At 46.7% G+C, this 23,181-nt stretch overlaps 1 protein-coding gene and 2 long non-coding RNA genes across 3 annotated transcripts in view; 2 read left to right on the top strand and 1 right to left on the bottom strand.

Moving 5' to 3' along the window:
- Window positions 1–404: 404 nt before the first annotated feature.
- LOC310827215 lies at window positions 405–6,968 on the top strand. The gene is made up of 3 exons (XR_014556219.1): window positions 405–833; window positions 1,102–1,886; window positions 6,333–6,968. It is a non-coding gene; the product is annotated as an uncharacterized lncRNA (long non-coding RNA).
- Window positions 6,969–10,639: 3,671 nt separating this feature from the next.
- Window positions 10,640–23,181, top strand: part of MEX3C (mex-3 RNA binding family member C) — a 29,482-nt gene continuing 16,940 nt past the window's right edge. The window contains exon 1 of the mRNA XM_083702663.1: window positions 10,640–12,138. Within this exon, the coding sequence (XP_083558789.1) occupies window positions 10,686–12,138 (1,453 nt within the window). The 5' untranslated portion in view covers window positions 10,640–10,685. The remainder of the gene's footprint in view (window positions 12,139–23,181) is intronic.
- On the bottom strand, window positions 13,144–16,537 carry LOC310827247. Its single transcript, XR_014556254.1, has 2 exons — window positions 15,291–16,537; window positions 13,144–14,334 (listed from the first exon to the last, which is right to left on the bottom strand). It is a non-coding gene; the product is annotated as an uncharacterized lncRNA (long non-coding RNA).

The raw sequence follows: 23,181 nt of genomic DNA on the forward strand, positions 1-23,181 counted from the left end.
AGGAATTCGTTCATATTTTTTTCCAAAATATAGTCTGGTCCCCCACAAGGTCTGAGGGACAGTGGATCGGCCCCCTGGTGAAAAAGGTTCTGACCCCTGATCTACCGGCTGAACTATCCAGGGCTTTGGTATAGTGCAGCCCAAGAGTGCAGCAAATGCCCAGCAAGCAGCTTAGGTCCCCAGTAATCCCAGTTCAAAGGATCTCGAGTTGCAGAACTAGGACAATGTCAGGCAGGCAGTCAGAAATAAATCAAACAGAGCACATGAAGTTAACTCTTTATTAATAGAATCCCCCCCCCCTTCATGCCTCTTCTGCTCCTGGAGGGAAAGGGAGCATTTTGCAACATTTTGAGTCCACTCCTTTCCAGCCTCTGCTTCTGCCTCTGCTTCTGAATGGCTCTCCACCACAGCCTCTTCCTGCTCACTAAGCCCTGTTACCTCTTCAGCTTCCGACACCTCCTCCTCCTACTCTGCTCCCTCTTCTTCCTCTGACCGCTCAATGCCGTCCCACCACAAGTCCCTAGGCTCTGAGCCTTCTTCCCTTGGGGGCTCCTCACCTAGTGCCCCCCACCATTCCTCTGTGACCAGCCAGCCTGTGACATTAACATATGAGAGAGCTGGAGGTGAAATACTTAAACAAGTTACCCAATCAGAACCAGGGGGGTGGAGTCAGAGGGACTATAAAACCAGCTCTGGGAGGGGCAAAGGGAGGAGTTTGTTGGGAGTTGGGTGGTTGGTTGGAGTGGGAGTGAATTGGGATAGATTCTGTGGGTAGGTTGAGTTAGTGTAGCGAAATAAGCTGAGTCAGGAACAGTTAGGGGCTAGGAAGACAAGTACCGTATTTTTCGCTCTACAAGACGCACCAGACCATAAGACACACCTAGTTTTTGGAGAGGAAAACAAGAAAAAAAATATTCTGAATCTCAAAAGCCAGAACAACAAGAGGGATCCCTCTGCACAGCAATCCCTCTTGCTATTCTGGCTTCTGGGATAGCTGCGCAGCCTGCATTCGCTCCATAAGACGCACACACATTTCCCCTTACTTATTAGGAGGGGAAAAGTGAGTCTTATAGAGCAAAAAATACGGTAAATATCTGAGAGGTGGTTTAGTGAGTTAGAGCAGGTAGCAGAAGTTATAGGTCTGGATAGGCACCCCCATGATTGTAATTGACCGATACTGTTTATGAAACCACACGCTTGTTAAACGGCAATAAATAAACAGAAGTTTATGTTCCAATTTAACCCTGACTGGACTCAGTATTGTACCAGGTGGGGCCTGGGTGGTGGCAGCGAGAAATAAAGTGGTGGCACAGGGATCAATAGACGGTGAAACGTCCAGGGACCCTGTGTGATCGCCACACAGCCCATGACAGGCAATCATTTCACTGGACATAGGACAGCCCGTTTTCTAAGTATAGAACTGTATCTTTTCTTTTTCATATGGGTAATAAAACCATTTTTGCGCTTCTCGTGAGCAGCTGGCCATGCTCTGGGAGATGACAATCGCAACATTTTCAGAGGTTCTGTAGTTCTTTCCCCCTGCCTATGGTTAGAGCAGGAACAGAGACAGAACACCATTAAATCACTTTGGGAGATTTGCAAACCGTTAGTGCACATCGTTCCCAGCCTATTACAGAAATTCCAGTGAAAGTTCTAAGATGCCATTCCTAGAAATCATGGGAAGATCCCTTTGTTATTCAAATGCCCCAGAAGGGTGCTTTTGTGTGGACTCCATCTCTAACAAAAGGCACTGAATGTTGGACTCAGAAAGTTCTGGAATGCCCCACGGCAGTTGGAAGTCGGCTGGAAGGAACAGGGACAAGCAACTTTTCATAGAAAAAGGGAAGGGAAGTCAGAAGGGAGTGTGCAAAGGAGAAGATTGTGAGGTAAGATAAAGTCTGTGGCTGTGTGTGTCTTCTCTTCTCATGAGGTGGCCAAAGTATTGGAGCCTCAGCTTCACGATCTGTCCTTCCAGTGAGCACTCAGGGCTGATTTCCTTAAGAATAGTTAGGTCTGATCTTCTTGCAGTCCATGGGACTCTCAAGAGTCTCCTCCAGCACCATAATTCAAAAGCATCAATTCTTTGGCGATGAGCACCATAATTCAAAAGCATCAGTTCTCTGGCGATCAGCCTTCTTTATGGTCCAGCTCTCACTTCCATACATCACTACTGGGAAAACCATAGCTTTAACTATACAGACCTTTGTTGGCAAGGTGATGTCTCTGCTTTTGTAGCAACTATGATAGTGCTCTAAATGTTAAGACTCCAACTGCAATCAGCCCCAGACAGCCTGGCCAATGGTTAGTGGTTATGGGAGCTGCAGTCAAGCATCTAGAGAGCAGCAGTTTAACCACCCCTACTGCAGTTGATAAGAGATGCGGGTGGCGCTGTGGGTTAAACCACAGAGCCTAGGACTTGCTGATCAGAAGGTCAGCGGTTCAAATCCCCGTGATGGGGTGAGCTCCCGTTGTTCGTTCCCTGCTCCTGCCAACCTAGCAGTTCAAAAGCACATCAAAGTGCAAGTAGATAAATAGGTACCGCTCTGGTTCGCCAGAAGCGGCTTAGTCCTGCTGGCCACATAACCCGAAAGCTGTACGCCGGCTCCCTCGGCCAATAAAGCGAGATGAGCGCTGCAACCCCAGAGTCGGTCACGACTGGACCTAATGGTCAGGGGTCTCTTTCCCTTTCCCTTACTGCAGTTGATAAAAAAGGTAAAGGTAAATGACAAAAGCAGGATAAGCCTGACGCCGAGACCAACATAAAAAGGATTGCCATGCAGTCAGCTGTAGCAGTGTTAGCCAATCACATGGCAGAACAGCCACGCTTCTGTTTCAAACAGAAAAGCACCTTACCCCATTCTGCTGGTTGCTCAGCTGCAGTGACAAAATACATACTTAGTTAGATGGACCAATAACCTGAGTCAACATAAAACAGTTCCTTGTATCCAGCTGCTGTCTGGAATTGACAGCCTTTGTTTCCACAAAATGTTTTGATGCAGAAGTTTGGGTGGAACAGTTAGAACCACTCTGAGTCTGGGAAGGCCTTGTGATCTTTTTGAGTAATAGTCATAGGAAGTCACCTTATACTGAGTCAGACTTTTGACCCATCTTCATGGACACCACTTTCATGATTTTTTTAATGGCAAGAGAATGGCAGCCATTTTGATTGCTGTGATCTTGCTCGATTTCGTGCCACAATTCACTCTTTTCCCAGGGGGAAATCACAGCACGAAATGACGTGAGATCATGCTGACCAAAATGGCTGTGCTGTCTCGCAAGACTGAGTTTCACTAGCCACTCTTGGCAGCTCCCAACAGAATATTAAAAACACAATAAAACATTAAAAACTTCCCTAAACAGGGCTGCCTTCAGATGTCTTCTAAAAGTCAAATAGTTATTTCCTTGACATCTGATGGGAGGGCATTCCACAGGGTGGGTACCACTACTGAGACGGCCCCTTTGCATGATTCCCTGTAACCTCACTTTTTGCAGTGAGGGAATTGCCAGAAGGCCCTTGGAACTGGACCTCAGTGTCCGGGGATGGAGATGCTCCTTCAGGTATACTGGGCTGAGTCCGTTTAGCAGGCACTCCCAAGCTCAGCTCTCCAGCTGTTTTGGGACTACAACTCCCATCATCCCTAGCTAAGAGGACCAGTGGTAGGGGTGATGGGAATTGTAGTCCCAAAACAGCTGGAGGACAGAGTTTGCGGGTGCCTGGTTTAGAGCTTTGAAGGTCAGCATCAACACTTTGAATTGTGCTAGGAAACATACTGGGAGCCAATGTAGGTCTTTCAGGACCAGTGTTATATGGTCTTGGTGTCCACTCTCAGTCACCAGTCTAGCATTCCACATCACTGGCAGCGAATGTCCAGGATTTCACACAGGGATCTCTCCCAGCCCTACCTGAAGATGCCAAGGGTTGAACCTGACTTCACTCTGCCCTCCCAAGTCTCAGAGGTGATGACCACAGACTCTGCAGTATTTACCTGAAAGCTTTCCTTCCTCCACGTACTGTATACTTGGTTGTTGACCCATAACTAATTATGCCCCACCAACCTCAGCCAGCTTCCACCTGACCTGCCTTCATGTTTGCAACCAGTCCAGAGCAGGGAGCACAGACGATCAGCTTCCTCTTCCTTGGTCTTCCATTGTAGAACTCAGCTTGAAGAAGAACAGGAGCAAAACGAGAATTTGTTGGTTCTCTGGCTCTATCTGCTTTTGGTCTGCCTGCCTTCCATCTTAACAGTTCCAATAGATACCAGCTACCATGGACCATAACTATGGAACTGAAGGCGAAACCACCCATTATGCTCCACGAATAGAATGAAAAACCTCTTGTTTTTTCCTTCAGTTACAGGGCCTATGGGGCAGTTGTTACTAGGAGTATTTATTTATTTACAAAAAACCACAAAAACCTATTTCTATACTGCTGTAGCATTACACACACACACACACACACACACACACACACACACACACACACTATCTCACAGTGGTTTACAGCAATATAAAAACCCAAAACCACACAGTAAAATCACGAAAAGTTTAAAGCAAAAGAATTTAAAACAGACCATTGTGAGTGATGTGCTCTTCATTGCCTGCATAGGCCTGGCAAAATAGAAAAAGTTTCCGAATGCTTAAAAGCTGGACACAGAATGACCTTCCCTCAAGGTCCCAGGGTGGGTTACGGTATTAAAGCACAATATTAAAAACATATAGATAAGGAAAGGCTAGCAAAGTTTGTTCTTCTCTCGGAAGAGTTACCAAAGTAGGTAATGGTGCAAACTATCAAGCATTGTCCAGCAGCACTAAACATTTTTAAAAGAACACAAACATGGCCTGGATATTTATTTTAGGTAAATATTGTCAGAGCTGGGCTCTAAGAGCCTGTTCCATGGGCCTACTGACTTTCCTGATTAACCAGTAAGCTTTTATAATCTGCAATTAAATTTTTAATGGATTAGCCATGCAGATGAATCAATTAAATTCCAGGACCTCCAGCTGAGTATTATTTTAGACTGTTAACAGTCTGCAAAGATTTATAAATGAGAGACTCCAGGTCATCTGAGGCTAGTTATGGAGGCAGATCACATAATCCTGGCCTCCTAAATACTTGTGGACGTTTCCCAGGATTCCCAATGTGCTCCTAACAGCTGCATTCTCCCCTTGAGAAACTAAACAGCCTTCGCCTGTTGCAGCAGGGCTTTAAATGCAAACAAATTTAGAGCAGTTATACAATAGGGAGTCACAAGTGGCAACTGCAACAAAATGCTGCAGTCTGTCCCGTTTCCCCCCCCCCCAAAAAAAAGCATGCTTCTGCTCAGGATGCCAGCAAGCCATTTCCTCCCAGCAAAGCATTCCACTCCCCTTTCAAAAACAGCTCAGTTAGGACTAAGCATGCTCAGCAGCCTCTGCAACCTGGAGAGGGGGTGTGACGCCCTTTGGGGTTTCGTTTATACTGCTTTTCCTTTTGTAGTTCTGCAAAACATAGTATTCCCTAGAAGCATGTGAATATCTCTCTTTCCCAATGGCCCCATTTTGACTCCAGGCTTGTCGGCACCCAGCACCTGAGCTCAGTATTAGATGGAGTGATAGAAATAGCTACTCTCTCCAGTCAACCATGGAGAAAGCAGGTTTTTCCTATGAAGAGCTATTGTGTTCCTTTGGTGTCTAAGTTATTGCCTTGACCTTCTGTCAAAAAGTGTATGTGTGTGTTTTTTACCCTTTCTTAGGACCTTACCCCAACAATTCCTGTGCTTCTTAAAGACCAGTTGGTTATTACTTCAACAGCCAGACTTCTTTTATGCACTTAAAAATATACATCCTGTTTTCTCTCCAAAAGGCAGCCTTGAAGTGAGTTACAAGAATGCCTTTGATGTTCCGCCAGTTTGTGGGGAGTGTGTCTGTATACATGTGTATATAATTTTAAGGGACGTGTAAGTTGAGTTGTTTATGCGCGTTCACAGCCAGCCACGGTGCACATTCACCAGGCCACATACAGAATGGGCACATGATCTATTCATGAAGATGGAATGTTGTACATTCTCCGGTCATTATGCATAATCCCCAACTGGAGAATGTGCATATATCAACTGAATTTTGTACATTCTCTGGACATTTCAGATACAGATATATACTCACCCACCACAAACAAGTGAAAAGCTGAAAAGATGAGCATCCCAGCTGGAGTAAAGGGAAATAGGGAGAGACATAGGCAAATGGAAAAAGGAATAACAGACTGGGGGGTGGGGGAGAGAGAGAGACTGTCATTGTCCAAGGCAATTGAGCACACTTCTATTTATTCTGTTGTGTCGACATTTGTTTCATTTCAGCAAAGTCTCAAGAGGCAAATTCTAATGAGCACAAGAGCCCTGTCGGATCAGGCCCATCAAGTCCAGCACCCTGTTCTTACAGTGGCCAAGCCCATAAAGGAGGACCCATCTATGATTCCTACCAAACGGTAATACTAAATGGAACAATGCCTTCATGTTTTGTGCAGATAGCAAAGTACATATCTAGCTTTATATATTTTTCTCTGAAAGTGCTAGGACCGACACACCCTCAGTCCAACTATCAAGTTTAGGACAGAATAGTCTTTCCATTGCCACTTATGCTCCAAGGCACCTTCTGTCCATTGGACAATGCCCATTACATCACAGCATGCCTTCTTGAAAACCCACTGTCATTTCAAAAAGCTTTCACTCTAATTTTTTTACCTACCGTATCTTCTAATCCCTCCTTCCCCCATTATGTAGGGGTAGCATTAAAGCATTGGTCAAAGTGATGCAAACCCTTCTTCCTTCAACACCATCCTATTTCCTGGTAATATGCAAAGCCCTCCTGAATGTTGTGGGGATTCTACTTAACTTTGTTACTTATGTAAAAGCCCACATTTGTGGAATTGGCAAACCACTTAAGCTAGGACAGTGGGGCATTCTGAAATCCACAGTCCAATCCTATTTGATGTACTCAACAACACCATAACATCCCAATTTCCACTGAAATTGGTACAGAAATCACTACACCCCTTCCGAACCCGTCCTCACTATTTAATAGCAAAACAATCCTTAGAATTAGGCTATTAGTCTTATTGATGTCAGTGGGGCTAAAAGCCTTCTTAAGTGGTTTGTGGGTGTCAGCCAGGATGACTCAAAAGCATATTTGCAGAGCTTCAGGCATGCAGGAAACATAAGACGCGTAGCAAAGGCAATATGTGTGTCATCCTAACTGTTTTATATCACATAAGTTTGAATAAATATTTATTTTCCAGGGGAAAATGATGAAGGTTGGCTTAAAATAGAGCCTTGCAGATAGTCTGGAAATAGTCTGAGCTCACACCATATTGGGATTTCTCCATAAAGCATGTGTCCACAGGAAAATGATGAAAAATTCAGTCTTCTATGACCTACTTTCCCCTCTAATATTCTCCTATGTAACAGTAACTTTTTTAAAAAAAGGCCGCGGAACAAGTTAACAAGGGAGGTTGTGTGATACTTCTCACTGGAAGACTTTAAAAAACTAAACAGGATAAACAGCTCTTATGGGAGAGCTAAGGTGTAGTTCTTCTACCCTCACAGTTTAAAAACACATCATCAGCTCAAACTTTGTTAATTGTAAAATTATTCAGAATGTTGCAACTCCCAAAATGAATGGCAGACTCAAGTTGCCAGTCTAAGTAATAGGCCCACAGATTAACATTTCATCTCAACTCTTGTCTCCCAGTATACATTTGCACAAGGCCAAATGGAAAGTGGGGTTTGGGGGGGGTTGAGTGGGGACATTTTCAATCATATTGCCTTGGACCCATAAGCACTACCTTCCCATTGGCAGCATTCAGATATTGGTTCACACGGACCACTCCATTAATGGTAGCTGCTTGAAAATGCTAGCTTCATGCAAGCTGTTCTAAGTGGAAAATAATTTGTCTGAAGTAGCCACCACTCATGAACATGAAATTTATTACAGTCAGAGACCAGCTTGTGAAACACAAATGGAACTACAATCCCAAAAGCAAAACAAACATTTAAAACAATATACATTTAAAACAATAGCCACCACTCCAAATCACCAGTTTTCAAACATTGTTGGCTTCTTCACTGTGGAATGCCACGTTTGCCATGAAACTTCTGTGAATTGCAGAGGACATGGGGCATATTCTAGGGTAGAGTTCTGGAGTCTGTGTTGACCCATACGGATTACCATGTGCTCCCTACACCCCCCCTGCACATTGCAGAGGAAGATCAAGACTGGTGAGCAACCTGTCCTTCGAAGAAGCTTGCCTGCCATTAATGATCTCCTCAAGGAACCCCTTTTACGTTTGAAGAATCCCAGCGGTCCCTAAAAGTCTTAAAAACCACTTCTGTGGTACAGAGATATGGAGAACACTGTAAGCCAGGCTTCCTCAACCTTGGTCCTCCAGATGTTTTTGGCCTACAACTCCCATGATCCCTAGCTAGCAGGACCAGTGGTCAGGGATGATGGGAATTGTAGTCTCAAAACATCTGGATGGCCGAGGTTGAGGAAGCCTGCAGTGTAAGCAATTTGCTGGCGACAGTTTTACTTCTCCTTTACATCTGCAAAATGGGGCATGTGCTGGATCGTTGCCTTGTCTCAGTAATGGAATGGATGAGAGCTAACAAATTGAGGCTCAATCCAGATAAGACTGAGGCACCCTTAGTGGGAAGTAGGGTTGCCACCTTTGTCCTGGCAAAATACAGGACAGGCTGGGGTGGTTGGGAATGTGATCTCCCCCCCCCCCCCATATGTTGCTGAAGTGACTTCAAAGCAACCCATCACAATCTATTTCAGCCTAACAGGATGGCCCCTCTGGAATTTGTCACATACACACGTGTGTACACACATGCACATGAATTTGTAAATCCTTCTGTGCTTGGCTACCCAGAGCTTAAAGACATGACCTCTCACACACTCTTTCAAACATGCATTTGGAGGATCCCTAACTTGGCATGCGCACACACATACACACACGCAGGGGCAGAGACGACCTGTAATACATGACAAAAGTGTATCAAAGCAGGACATAGCATTTTCCCCTGAAAAAGGGACAATCCTGTATTATAAAGGACAGGTGGCAACCCTAGTGGACCGTTCCCTAGATCAGGTAGATGGGATGTTGCCTGCTCTTGATGGGGTTACACTCCCTCTGAAGGTGCAGAAATATAGCGCCTATATCTGGACAGGGATAGCCTAACTTCTGTCACCTATGCTCCGATAACCTATAGGTTAGATTACTGCAATGTGTTATACATGGGGCTGCCTCTGAAGGTGGTTTGGAAACTTCAGCTGCTGCAGAAATCGGTGGCCAGATTGCACACCTAACACTTGTTGTGTTAGGAATCCACATCATCTGGCCTTTTAGTTTTCCTTTTGTTTTCGCTAGTTTTAGCATATTACAACAATCCTGGCCTGACTACACCAGCTGCCAGTGCCAGTTAAATTTCCAGGTCCAGTTCCAAGTGCTGGTTTTGGTGTATAAAGCCTTAAATGGCTCAGGACTGCATCTCCCCAATCTCCCCATATGAATGGATCTTACGATCATCCTGAGGACTTTCTTTGTGTGCCTCATTTCTGCAGTGGCTCCCCACTTGTGGAATGTTCTCCCCAGGGCAGCTCGCCTGGCGCTTTCATTATATATCATAACATAAACAGGCCTTGAAGTGATTAAACATTCTATGGCCTTTTTAGATGGTGGGGGTGTTATTGGTTTGGTTCTATTATGTATTTTGTGTTCTGGTTTTTAATTTTTAAGTTGTGAACCACCCTGGGATCTTCAGGTGGAGGATGGTTTACAAATTAAATAAAGACTGAAGACATTTTCCCTTTCTGCCACTTTTAAGAAACCTGATGGTGAGCAGCTGAAAATTGACAAGGGGTAACTTAGCCCCAGCCTGCAAAAGGTAACTTGGCCTGCTCACCCAAGAAACCTTTTCCAGGCAACTCTCCAGGCAGCACTGTTAAAAAAAACAAAACCCTTTTCTTTTGGAGAAAGAAATTCACATGCACTTTTGCAGATTTTCAGCAGAAGCTTGTTCTGAAAGGAACTGGGCGAGTTCCCCCCACTCTCTCTTTGCCAGGGCTGGTGCCACCCTGTCATTTATTAAAAAGGAGGCTCAGACTTTCCTGGGTGGAAGCCATGCGTTTGATCTGGGGAAGCTTCTGGGGGCGAGACTTGCAAAAAAAAGTAAATAAAAAAGTTGTGTGCGCGCAGGTGCGTGCATTCTGTGCATGTTCAGAGGCACGCTTGCGGGTGTTTGTGTGTAAACCCGTCGAATATATTATTATTATTTAAAAAGATGGCATATAATCTCTGGACGGGCGCCCATCCTTTGTCTCCTGCTCCTCCCTCGCCTCAGCGCGGCTGGTGCCCTTCAACCTTCCCTCCCTCAGGCGCTTCTGCCTTTCTCCCTCTTCCCTCCGTTTTTCTTCCCACGCGGGATGAGGGAGGGAAGCGGGAAGCTGACCGAAGGCCGGGGTGAGTGAGGGGCGGGCCAGGCCAGGCCGCGGAGGGCAGGCAGGGCAAGGCCTCGGCTCACCCGGCCGGCGCCGCCGCCTCAGCCTCCCTCCCGCCCCCGTCACAATACCCGCCCGTCCGACCCAACAATCCTGCGGGGCCTGGCGGCGAGATTGGGCCCGAGGCGAGCGAGCGAGGGCGGGTGGGCGCGTGGATGGTGTCTGAGGAGACCAGAGGGCAGGAGGGAGAAGAGCAGCAGCAGCAGGCGCCGCCGCCCTCTCCGCAAACGCCGCCGCCGCTTCTTCTCGCCCCGCGCCCCTTTCCCCGTCCAGGCGCGGCCGGAGCAGCCGCTTTCCCCCCCTCCACCTCCGCCGCCGCCGCCGCCTCCTCCTCCTGCGGCCGCGGCAGCAGCAGCAGCCACCGCCTTCCCGGGGCCCTGCCCAAGCGCCGGCTGCTGCTGCGGTTGCTGAGCCGCCGCTGCCACCACCCAATCGCCCGGCTGGGGGAGCGGCGCGGGGCGGGGCTGGAGCTGCCTGGGCCGCCGCCGCCTGCGGCCGCCGCCGCCGCTGCTGCTGGAGGAGCCGGCGGGGGGAAGCCGCCATGGAACAAAAGAAGCGCTGAGCCGAGCGGCGGCCGTGGCGGCGGCACCACCGTCGTCGTCGCCGCCGCCGCTCCTGCTGCCAGCGCCTCGCCTCAAGCCCCGCAAGAGGCGGAGGAGGAAGAAGAAGAAGAGGAGGAGGAGGAAGAGGAGGAGGAGGCCGTCGTCCTCGCCGCCGCCGCGGGAGAGCCGGCAGCAGCAGCAGCAGCAGCATGTCGCCCAGCAGGGCCCAGTAGCCCCAGCGCGTCGCCCCTTCCTCCTCTTCCTTCTTCTCCGCCCGCTGCTGCTGCCGGCGGCGGCGGCCTTGCCGAGGCCATGCCGAGCGGCAGCGCCTCGCCGTCGCCTCAGGAGGAGCCGCCCGAGCTGGTGGGGCTGCTGCTGCCGCCTAGGCCACCGCCGGGCCTGCTGCTCCACTATCACCACCATCACCCGCTGCTGCTGCCGCCGCCGCCGCCTTCGCCGCCGCTGCTGAGGGAACGCCTGGCCGGCTTGGGCCTGGGCGAGGCGGCGCCCGTTCCGTCGCTGGAGCGCCCGGAGGAGGAAGAGGAGGGCGGCGGCGGCGAGGAAGAGGAGGCGGCCCCCGAGGGCGGCGGCGACCTGGAGCTGGACTTGGAGGAGCCGCCTGACGAGGAGGACGACGACGACCGAGGAGGAGGCGGCGGCGGCGGAGAGGACTTGCTGCTGGAGCCCGGCGGTGGCGGCGTCCCGGCGGCCTCCCTCCTGCTGCTGCCTCCGCCGCCGCCGCCGGCCTTGCCCCCAGGGCTGGGCTCGGTCATGCTGCCGCCGCCCCTCTCCGCCGGCTCGGCCTTCGAGGCCCAGGAGGCGGCGCTCGGCGGGGCGCTGTACGGGCCCGGCGACGATGCCCACCACGGCGGCGTGATGGCGGCGATGCTCTCGCAGGGCTACGGGCCGCCCGGAGGAGGTGTGGCGGCGGCGGCGGCCGGGATCCCTCCGGTGCCGGCCTTGAACGGCGAGCAGGCGGCGCTGCTGAGGAGGAAGAGCGTCAACACCACCGAGTGCGTGCCGGTGCCCAGCTCCGAGCATGTGGCCGAGATTGTGGGGCGGCAGGGTGAGTGCTTTGGGGGTGGGAAGGAGAGCAGGAGGAGGCCTTGGGGTGGGGGTGGCTGAGTAGATCGGGGATCGGGGCCCCGAAATCAGGTGAGCGCTGGGGGCGGGGATCTGGATAAACTGGGTTCGGGCGAGGCCTCCCTAATTATTATTATTGCCATTGTTGGAGGCTGCCCTGTTCTCTTGTGCATAGGAAGCACGAGGGGGGCGGGCGGGTAGCATGCCCCATTGAATGCACACCCACACGAAATTTGCACGAGGCCAGGGAAGCCAAGGGTAAGTGCAATGGGATACTGGGAAGGGCTGGGTCCGATGGAATGGGATGGCTTGGAGCGAAGGCGAAGTTCCGGGGTGGGTCAGGAGACCCCCGGGCATTAGGAGCAGGAGGAAGTCGGGTCTGAACCTTGGGATTGCCAGGATACCAGGTGGGGGTAATGGGGAGGAGGAGGAAATTGTCTGGAGGATAAGGGGTTTGGAGGGGTGCGACCTCGGGTGATGCAGGATCATAGCTGTCAACTTTTCCCTTTTCTTGCGAGGAATCCTATTCAGAATAAGGGAATTTCCCTTTTAAAAAGGGAAAAGTTGACAACTGTGTGCAGGATTGACATGTGCTGGAAGTTGCGAAGACCTCTTGGTTTTGGGACTTGGGGGGTTGGGATTGGTAGGTGCCCTGCCCGGTTACAGGGTTGCTGTACCTTGGTGGTGGTGGGGGGGGTGGGTTGGTAATACCAACAGGTGGGTGAGGAAGTGGCGTTCTGAAATGTGGGGTGCTTTCTGGTGTTCCTGTGACCTGTAGAGAAAGGGAAGCTGCGCAAGAGTTTTGAGCTGGATTGGGAAGGAAAGGTCCAAGGTATTTTAAAACTAAATGTAGGAGGCCTTTGAACAGGCCTGGGCATGTTCCACAGAAAGCATGAGCAGATTTGGGTGACTTAAGTTTTCACAGACGTTAAAAACTTAGTTGTATGGGTGGTATAACTGAGTAGGGCCTGTGGGGTTTTTTTTATTATTATTATTAAGAACGGACACTTAAAAAGTATGTTTGCTTCCATTAAGTGGGGATGGGAATACTGTATATTGCTCGTAGAGAAAGGATCAGAGATCTTTCAGGAAGCGTTATTTTGGAGAAGGCGAATAGAACATTTATCGCAGGTAGAACTGTGCACAAAGTCTTATTGTTGCAGAGTTTCGAATGGATGATATTGAAGCCTGATGCTAGGAAAAACTTTCTAAGTAAGCATAACTTAGCAGTGGAAAAGATTGCCTGGGGTGTGGTGGAATCTCCACCCTTCAGGCCAGGGGGAGCTTGGGAAAGAACTGAGTTGGGATAGGTGATGAATTCAATGCCTGGGGCTGGCAAGAGGCATGAATATTGAGATGACTTCCTGGTAGAAAGCTGGTGTGATGTTAAGAGTACTAGGGAGACCCTTAATGATGCTCCCTTATGATGAGTAGCTCCCTTAATGATGCGCTTGTCACCTGCTCAATCTTCATTGTGAGAAGAGGTCCCATTATCCTTGGAAAGATAGACATATAATGTGGTGTGAGGCCATTGCTAATATACACAAGCACCTTATAGGACTCCTACCACAATAAAGGGCTACTTCAGTTGTATGGTTCTGAGAGCTCTTTCAATGAAGGATTTGATATATCTTAACTGCATGCTATGTGGTGATTTGCTATCTGCAGGGATACACTTGGGAAGATGCTGTTTTGTTGCTGTAGGTGGTCTGTAACACTGTCAGTGGTAATATAAGTGTGGGAAGGGAGAACTCTGGCGACAGATCTACTGGGATATAATAATTTATAGTTGAAGGGTTGGCATAATCCAAGCTGGTGCAGTATCAGAGGGGTGGGTTAGAAGATAACTAGCAAAGCCCCTTTGTAAAGCAACATGCAAATAAAGATGAGGTGCAGCCACTTTTTCCACAACTTGTGCTTTCCTTGTCCCCCTCCTCTCCCATCTACAGTGTAGAGTACTGTATTCCAAGTTTCAGAAAAGCACAAAACCAAACTAGTTGAATTAATGCCACTCATCCTTTCCCATTCTCAGTCAGTTAATTGTCAGTTGCTTTCCTGTCACCCCTCCTCCTCTTCAGAGTTATCCCCCATCTGTCCTTTTTTGTCTGGGAACACAATAACCTGAAGTTGGTGGGAAGGCGTATTCAAGGACACAACAAAAGCGCCAGGCTTTTGTGACCTGTGAAGCAATAAATAAAAAGCTTGAAGCAGACATAGCTGGCTTTGCAGATACAAGGATAGACATCATTTGCTGCTGTAAATTTTAAGTGCCTATCCTTTCCTCCCAAAAACTTGATATTGTTGTTTTTTAAAAACTTTAGCTCTGATTATAACTGAATATGAAACCTATTAACCTCAGGCCAGATGCTGCCACCAGGTTTTTAACTACCTCTGTTAGCAGTCAACTGACTTGTTAGGGACTGACTCAGATCAGCAAAGTTATGCTGCTGTGACTTTTACTTTGACATGCTTCCCTTTGTGCTGAATCAGGCCATAAATAAAAAGTAATGGGTTTTACAGTAAGCAGATTTAAGGAGGGAATACATGTATTGTTTCATGCTTGCCTGGCCAATGTCTCCAATCTCCAGCTTCTGCTTTCTGCTGTTGCTTCTACCAAGTACCCTGTTTCTCAGTTTGTGCTTGTCTGATAAGGACGTGACTTGTGATGTCATAAAATCAAGTTATCACTTCCTTGTGGATGGTGTGGTCAGTGATAAAAGCATTTCCATTAAACCAAAGTACTATATAGCATGTGATTATTATTATTTTATAAACACTTCAAAAGTTTGGCTGTCTCTTGTTGTTTTAAAAGTATTTTTAGTCAATCATTGTGCTTCTTAACTGATTAATCAGCTGCTTTAAATTTTGTTAATTTGCATATTATTTATGATGCTGTAAGTCATTTATTATTTAATAAACGGTACTTATTGCTCATTATTAGAAAATATTAACAATCCTCTTTCCCTGTGTTTCATTCCATGTCACAATAACATTCCAGAACCAACAGCTTTTCTGCTTCAGGCTAGATAACCTTTTAAAGATTACTCATGTGATATACTTATTCAGTAGGGCAAATTGGACTATACTTTCCTCCTACCCGTGTCCATCATGTGGAGAGGAGACTGGCCCACTGACCTTCATCTCTAGCATCCTCAGCTGTGCATGTGGGAAAATTCAAATATATCCAGCACTCGTGGTGGGGATCCTCCTGCCCACAGGCTTAATTATGCTTGGTCAAGCCATGCCCACCTGCCATACACCTAACTTCATATGTTGTCAGGTATGGGCAGATAAAGGCATAGTGGGGCTGCAAGGACGTCAGTCAGCTGATCAGCGGGATTTGCATAGTCCTGTGCATGAAGGCTCAATAATCAGCTGATTGTTGGAGCTTGCAGAGCACAGGGTTAAGGCTTCCATGCTCATGCTATGCAAAAACTGGTCATTGTGATGCCAGCTGATTGACAGGTAGATAGCCCTGTCCACCTGTCTAACTTAGCCCACAAGGCTGTGGGAGGTAAGAAGCCCACCAGCCAGCCAAACCCTGTTCCTACTTATGTCCTAAATCAGGCACGCCCAACAGGTAGATAGTGATCTACCGGTAGATCACTGGACGTCTGTGGTAGATCACTAGACAATCACTGGCGTCCCCCAAAGAAGTTCAACATTTAAACCGCCCTGCACCCCAAAAATGGGGCTTTCGTCCTCACTGAAAAGGCTCGACAACCTTGACCTGAACCCCAAAAAAGGGGGCAGATCACAGAGTCTTTAACTCTGAATAGATCACAGTCTCTTGGGAGTTTGCCACCCCTGTCCTAAATCATCCTTCCACAACCTAGTGTATTTTAGACTGAAACTCCCATCATCCCCACCCAGTGGTGGGAAATAATGGTAGTTATAGTCTAAAAAGATCTGGAGGGCATCCAGAAGGGAGCACTTATCTTATGTGCATAAAATTCAACATGTGTAAGTCGAATCTTGTAATCAGTTTATTGACAAAATCTGCTGATGAATAATATACACTTTTAGCTTGTGCACATAAGAAATTAGGCACTTAGATAGTATCTGAACATGACATCCCCTTGCTTAGGGGCATCAGGGACTAAGTAGAGAGAGCATGCATGCTTATGCTTCTCTCCACGTAATAGACTGCCTTTGGGGGCATGTAGTCCTGTGGATTTTATTACCTTGGTAACTGGCAAAGGAGAACACTATTTAGAGATTAGAGCTGCTATGTAAGTCTATTTTAAATCTCAGAGGCAGATCATAGAATTGCAGAGTTGGAAGGGATCTGAGGGGTCGTCTAGTCCAGCCCTCTGCAATGCAGAAATCACAGCTAAAGAATCTCTGACAGATAGCCATCCAACCAACCGCTGAAGGAGGAGAGTGCACCACCTTCCGATGTAGACAGCTGAAGGAGGAGAGTGCACCGCCTTCCGATGTAGACATCAAACAGCTCTTATTATCAGAAGGTTCTTCCTAATGTTTTGTCGGAATCTCCTTTCTTGTTATTTAAATCCATTGGTTTGGGTTCTACCCCCTGGAACAGGAAAAAACAAGCTTGCACCATCTTCCATGTGACAGCCCTTCAGATATTTGAAGATGGCTATCCTATCCTATAACTTCTTGGTATTATCTTCTACAGGCTAATCATGCCCAACTCCCGCAACCATTCCTCATAATGCTTGGTTTGCAGGCCCTTAATTATCTTGGTTGCCCTCCCTTGCATACATTCTAGCTTGTCAATATCTTCCTTAAACTCTGATGCCCAGAATTAGGTGTAATTCCCTAAAAGGCTTTATTGAATTAATAATATTTTTAAAAAACCCATTACAAGCTATATGTTAAATAAATAGCCGTTCCATCGTTTCTTATGTGACTTAGGTTGAAGTTTCTTGGGTGCCTGTTATTATTTTCATGTTTATGACAAACAGGCTCTTCTTCTCTCAAATTTATGCCCTGTTTACTCTAGATTCTTTATTTATAGCTGTCCTGAGGATCTTACTACATTGCACAAAAGCAGGAAATCATACTTTCAAAGAAGAAAAATGCATTTTTAAATGTGTACCTTTTATACAAACAAAAGCAGAAGAAATGTGTTGGAGTGTTCACAGTTGCTCCTTTTAAGAGAATTGCAGGAATCAGGGAATTTAAGAAATTGTGTGACCATTTACAGTGCAATCATGACTCCCACATACAACACACCCCACTATTCCAACTGATATATTTTTCACCCTGGCTGAGCTCTTCTTAAGCTGGCGACATAACTTGGCACATTTGCTTAGACTGTCTGTGTTCAAGCCATACTGGCACAAATCAAAGTGGTGGGGAGAGAGAGAGAGAGAGAGAGAGAGAGAGAGAGAGAGAGAGAAGATTAGGGCAAAAGGGTTGTGTCAAGTGTGGGAAATGAGTGTGCTGGGGTGGGGAGAGGAATAAAACGACACTGCATCCTGACTCCATTCACTGATCCTGCCCACCTGTTTGGTGAATATACACCACCAAAATACAAGTGTAACTAAAATTCATCCCATAGGCATCAATGGAAGAGCAGAAAATGAAGGTTTACAGTTCCACCTATATACACCATACACACAAGAGAAGTTACAATGTAGTTAAATTTGCACAGAAGATAGATTGGATTATCTGCCTCAGTATTTCTCTGGAGGCTAGAATCCTATGCACACTTTACTTTGGGTGTAAGTCCCGTTGAATTTAAGAGTTGTCTACCTAGAAATAAACTCTTGCATAGGATTGCTTTGCTAGTCCAGTAGCTGTCAACTAATATCTTCTGCAGCCTGGATTGTAAAATACTGGTTTGTTGATTCTACCAAGAAGTAAGGAAAGAAGTAGCAGCCAATCTAAATACATTGTTTCCCCAATCTCTGTTCCCAGTTCATAACAAGTGGTTGAACCACCTTTTCACAGTGAGGTGTGAGCTACTGCAAAACAAGCACACTATAGGATCTGTTGCTTGGCATCTGTCATAAAGGTTGGTATGCAAGTTATGTTAACTACCTGCAATTAAATGTTGCAAGATACAATCCTCAAGTGTGGTATATGCTTCTGATATGCTCCTCAATGTTGAACAAGTAGCTCTTCTCCAGAAGTACTTTATCAGGGATTCGGTTCCTTCAAACCAGATTCAGAAAACGTTATTTGCGTAAGAATTGAGTCCTGTTCTGTTTCCCCATCACCACCACCGAAGGCTATTGTTGTTTATTGCAGTTACTTTTCGTACTACATGTTCCTGCTATTTAGTTTTTGATGCCACTACAGAATCAGCATAGCAAAGAACATGTCATAAATAGATTTGTGACTCCACAAAGAAATTCCTGTTGAAAAAAAAATATATTTTCTGCAAGAGGCATGAGTGAGGGGAGGAATAAACAAACATTAGTGCATCTGTACATATTAAACAGTTCTCAAAATTATATTGTTCTATTTGAACCTAGAAAGCAAAAGTTGACCAGTTGAGATGTCTGAGTAGTTCTGCATTCAAGACTACACCCGGCCAGCTCAGCATTCGATGCCACCATGGTAGAATTTAACATTTCTGAAAGTACCTAAAACAGTTGCCCAGGTTATTTATCCAGCCTTCCAAAGGCCAAGTGGGTGGGACAAAAGAACTGTGTTTCATCCAGAGGCAAAAAAACAACAACCCTACTAACATGAAGGAATCTGAGTAGAATTTGCCGTTAAAAATGGATGGGGCTAAATGGATTTTCCCTACTCACATGATACCTGCTTTGCCAGGCATGCTCGGTGACAAAGTTGCCAGAAGAGCCATGATTAATCCAGGCTAATATAGAGTTTTGTTAGGTGGGGGAGTTATCACCATTTTATAGTGAATGGCTTGTTCCACTTAAAGATGTGGTTGTCATAAAACATTTTGAGGAATGGTGAAAAACAAATACCTGTTCAGAAGGACATTTTGTTAGAATCCTTGCTTACATTGTACAGTGCAATTGTACATACCATGTATAGTCAGAGCTTGTACAGTGGTGCCCCGCAAGATGAACGCCTCGCAAGACGGAAAACCCGCTAGACGAAAGGGTTATCCGTTTTGGAGGCGCTTCGCAAAACGAATTTCCCTATGGGCTTCCTTTGCAAGACGAAAGCCCATAGGGAAGTCTCCGGGACAGCGGGGAAGCGCAGCGCGCCTTCCCCACTGTCCTCGGACCTCCTCCGAAGGCTGGCGGTGGGGCGGAAAGCCCTTCTCCCCACGCCAGGCTTCAGAAGGCTCCTCCGAAGGCTGGCGATGGGGCGGAGAGCCCTCCTCCCCCCGCCAGGCTTCGGAAGGCTCCTCCAAAGGCTGGCGGTGGGAGGAGGTCTCTCTGCCCCACCAGCAGCCTTCGGAAGGCTGCTCCGAAGGCTGGCGGCGGGAGGAGGGTTTTCCTTCCCACCGCCAACATTCAGAATGCTGTTCTGAATGTTGGCCGTGGGGAGGAAAAACCCTCCTCCCACCGCAAGCCCCGGGAACAGAGGAGAAGCGCTGTGCGCCTTCCCCTCTGTTCCCGTACCTGTGCTGAAGGCTTGCGGTGGGGAGAAAAGCCCTTCTCCGCACCGCCAGCCTGGCAAGCGGTCTCCATAGGAACGCATTAATTGATTTTTAATGCATTCCTATGGGAAACCGTGCGGAACGAATTAATTTAATTTCGTCTTGCGAGGCACCACTGTATTTCCAAAGCAGGTAGAGCTCCATCCCCTTTGATATGGATGGGCAAAGGGCTATTGGTCCCATTTTGTATGATCAGCTCCATAATATTCTTGCAGTGAAGCTGGTAAAATGTGGGTTGGGTGGTATAAGGCTTAGGTATGTTTGTAGCTGGGTGTCTGACCATACATAAAGAGTTCTCACTAATGGTTCCTCATCATCCTGGAAAGTGACAAGTGTGGTGCTTCAGAGTTCTGTCCTAGGCCCTTTGTTGTTCAGCATCTTTATTAAGTACTTGGATGAAGAAATTGAGGGGATGGCCGCCAAATTTGCAGATGGGAGGGATAGTTAATGCCACGGAAGACAGGATTCACTCTGACCTTAACAGATTGGAGAACAGGACCCACACTAATAATATGAATTTCAATAGGAACAAACGTAAGGTTCTGCACTTAGGCAGGAAAAAACAGCTACACACATATAAGATGGGGGACACTTAGCTTGGCAGTGTGATGCAGCAGCAAAAAGAAAGAAAAGCTAATTCTATTCTAGGATGCATCAACAGATGTACAGTGTCCCGATCAAGGGAACTCAATAGTACCAGTCTATTCTCCCTTGATCAGACCACACCTGGAGCACTGTGTCCAGTTCTGGGCACTGCAGTTTAAGAAGAACATTGACAAGCTGGAATTTATGCAGAAGAGGGCAACCAAGATGATCCGGGGTCTGAAATCCAAGCCTTGGGAGGAATGGTTGAGGAAGTAGGGTAGCCTTGATGAGAGGAGATATGATAGTCATCTAAAAATCAGACTCAGACTCATTTCCTCTCCAGTGTGGCAAAGTCACAAGCAGGGGAGGAGCAAAAGCTCTTTTGTGTTTTATTTACATTACAGTGGACGCTCGGGTTGCGAATGTGATCCGTGCAGGAAGCACATTCGCAACCCGCAGCGCCGCATCTGCGCATGCACGGAACGTGATTCGGCACTTCTGCGCATGCACACAGTGCCATTTAGCGCTTCTGCGCAAGCGCCGAAACCCGGAAGTAACCCATTCCGGTACTTCCGGGTTCGGCGCAGTGCGCAACCCGAAATTGCTCAACCCGAAGCATCTGTAACCCAAGGTATGACTGTGCACATAGTTTATGTTGTGTGCAAACTAGGCCAATGTAAGTTGTTTCTCCCAACCCAATTTGACACTTCTTTGAGGACAAGTATAGCTTCTACAGTGCTATAGAAAGGTAATAAATTGAAGGTACGTTACATGTTATTAAAGTTCTCATTTGACATAAATAGTAATTTTATGAAAAATGGATTTAGTTAAATGATGGTTAACAAGGGGGGGGGAAGCTCCAAAGGTTTTAAGAACAGTAAATGGCTCCCCTGCTAACTAGGCTGCTCATTTTTACCCATTGTTGCTTTGTTTGTTCTTTGCTGACTGAAAAGTGTTAGGTTTAAAAGGTACTTGAAATTTTAATAGAGGACCTCTGTGCTTTATGAAAGCAAAACAAAAAATACAATAAAGCTGATTTATTTAGCTGGAAATTGCCATTTAAGTTTGCAGTTTCTTCAGACAGTCTTTTGTACACTCCACATTTGGGATGGAGGATAAATCAAATCAAGTTCATAGAGGATAGGTCTCTATCAACAGGCATTAGCCATTACGGTTATATGGAACCTCTGGATTCAGAGGCAGTGTACCAGATGCTGAGAAGGGCTGCTGTCTTCCTCTTCAGCTTGTGAGCTTCCTGGAGGCATGTGGTTGGCCATTGTTGGAAACAAGTTTCTGGGTCTTAATATGATACAGTAGGGTACCGCTTAAATTCTTATGATGACTCCTGTGAAATTTGCACTGCAAGAAACTGAATTCCAGAGCATTAGTAATTGGGGTAGAGTAGTTAGTTGCAGATGAAGTGATTTATTTTGTAAAGGAAACTTTACAATGGTGAAAGATTTGTGAGCTTTCTGAAAACAGGGCCAGATGGACATTAAGATTACAGTTCTTGAGAGAGTTACTGAAGAGTGGTAACTTAACAGAAATGTGGTAACCTAACCAAGCAAGGTAATTATGCATCTTGATGACAGATGTTTTCCATCCAGAATTAGTATATATTGAAATATGCTAGTGGCATATTCTTGTAACTTCCACTGTGGAATATTAATACATCAGAGTTCCCAGAGTCCGAAACTGCAGTGTGTTAGATATTTTAGGTGTTTTTTTTTTCTTTTTTTGGCCTTCGTGTGATTTCAGTGGGTGGGCATTATGTGTGCGCATTCCATTTCTTCAGCTGCTTGCGAATTTATAGCCTTACATTCAGCACCGTCAGTACTGAAGCCATTGCTGGCAGGGCTGCAGTAAGTATCTCACAGCTCCATTCACTACAAGCTTTGCTCTGTGTTATGAGGCACAGAGTCATCCAGAATGATTTGCTGCCAAAAACGGACAGTGTTAGGCACACTGCACAGAGAATTCAGGCCAGGAACAAGTTTCAATGACCACCTTGAGAATAGGTTGGTGACCGCTGCTGGTTGGCTTGCTTTGTCTCCAGCCCAAATTTGGATGCTGGTCTCACCTGCTGCATGTGATGACATCACAGAAACTTGTAGTACCATTTCCAAAGAGGAGGGCCAGGCAGTTCCCAATCGAAGGTTTCTTGGAGTCTGCACAACTCCAAACCTCCTTGCAATAAGAATAGGAAGGTCAGAAGGGGAAACCCCAACCTGTCCTTTGGTTTATTGAATCTCCAGAACAAAGGTCAAAAATTAAAAAGGAGGCAAACTTCTAAACCTGCTAAAGAAAATACTGTCATGTCTGTCTGTTTGTATTTTATATAAATTATGCCTTTTGAGTGCCAACATCAAGAGGCAGCTGTCGGTATTTGACTCCTGAATGAGTAGGAACATAGGAAGTTGTCTTGTATTGAGTTTATTTAGCTCAGTAGTTTATCTAGCTCAGTATTGTCTACACTGGAAGGCAGCAGCTTTCCAGGATTTCAGCTGGGGTCTCTGCCAGCCCTTCTAGCCGGAGATTGAACCAGGGACTTTCAACATGCAAAGCAATTAATCTTTGACCCTGCCACAAATAAAAATTTCTTTATCTTTGTGGACATGGGGAGCTCCTCATTTGGAGGATAAGAAATCACTTCGAGTAATAATAAAATATTGGAGTGCATTTCCAGACATGAACTCCAGAGTCAGAGAAGTTAGGGGGAGAATCCCATATTGCATGCTTAAATCTCTTCATGCATTTCCCTAGATGAGAGTCAACTTGTAAAACATTTCTGATCTTTTCAGACCCAGCACCCACTTTTAACGCAAACATGCATTTGGGGGACCCATTTCTTAACCCTTTACCATATATGTGCATGGTGTTAGTTAA

The sequence above is a fragment of the Podarcis gaigeae genome (assembly GCF_964106915.1).
Source record: "Podarcis gaigeae genome assembly, chromosome: 11".
Lineage (NCBI taxonomy): Eukaryota > Metazoa > Chordata > Lepidosauria > Squamata > Lacertidae > Podarcis > Podarcis gaigeae.